The 771-nt window shown below is 53.0% G+C and overlaps 1 protein-coding gene across 1 annotated transcript in view; it reads right to left on the reverse strand.

Annotated features, from left to right (window-relative positions):
* Positions 1 to 421: 421 nt before the first annotated feature.
* The window catches only part of CHMP2A (charged multivesicular body protein 2A), a 5,195-nt gene continuing 4,845 nt past the window's right edge, over positions 422 to 771 (reverse strand). The window contains exon 4 of the mRNA XM_009285465.1: positions 422 to 515. Coding sequence (XP_009283740.1) covers positions 422 to 515 — 94 coding nt within the window. The remainder of the gene's footprint in view (positions 516 to 771) is intronic.

Below are 771 nucleotides of genomic sequence, written 5' to 3' on the forward strand. Positions count from 1 at the left end.
TGCGCGAGCCCTGGGAAAGGCCAAAGTCTGAACGGGAAGAGAAGTGCAAATAAAAGCAAAAAGAAAAAAAAAAAAGAAAAAAAGAAAAGGGGGAAGGAGGACGGTTACCGGAAATTTGGCAATTTTTCTGGTTTTTTGCAGAAGTTTAGCATTGCTTTGGGGTTTGGGGTTTTTTTTTTTTTTCCCCCCAACCAGGAAAAACGCGTTGTCGACACCCAAAAAGCACCCACAAGCGGCACGAAACACCCATCACCAGGTGCCCGGGAGGTTTCGCATACCCAAAGCAAGTTCCTCTCACTCCAAAACGCCGCTCAGAAATTGGCATTGCCGGAAAAATCGCCTAAATCCCCATTTTTCTCCACGCTGGGGAAAAAAAAAATCCCTCTTTTTTAAAAAACAGTCCGCATTTTCTGCTTCAAACCTACAGATCAAAGCGAATTAGAGCCAGCTCGGCTCGCCCGCACACCCCTAGGGCGCAGTAAATCCAGCCAACAGACCCAAAATCGGCGCGGGCGCTGAATTTGGGGGTTTTCCCCCAGAAAAGGGAAGCTTTTGCAGCAAGGGCACAGCGGTTCGGGGAGTTTTGGCCCCAAGCCGGGGCGGTGGCTGCCGTGCCCATGCGATCTTTTCTCATCTGCCCCAAAAACGCCGGTTTTTGGGGGGGTTTTTTGGGTTTGGCCCCCCAACCCCCCCCCCCCCCCCCAAAGTCAGGGGGGGGCGCATCCTGCACCCCAAAAGCAACCCCCCCCCAGTATCCAGAGCCCCGCCCCG

The sequence above is a fragment of the Aptenodytes forsteri genome, unplaced genomic scaffold (assembly GCF_000699145.1).
Source record: "Aptenodytes forsteri isolate BGI_AS27 unplaced genomic scaffold, ASM69914v1 Scaffold472, whole genome shotgun sequence".
In the NCBI taxonomy this organism is placed as follows: domain Eukaryota; kingdom Metazoa; phylum Chordata; class Aves; order Sphenisciformes; family Spheniscidae; genus Aptenodytes; species Aptenodytes forsteri.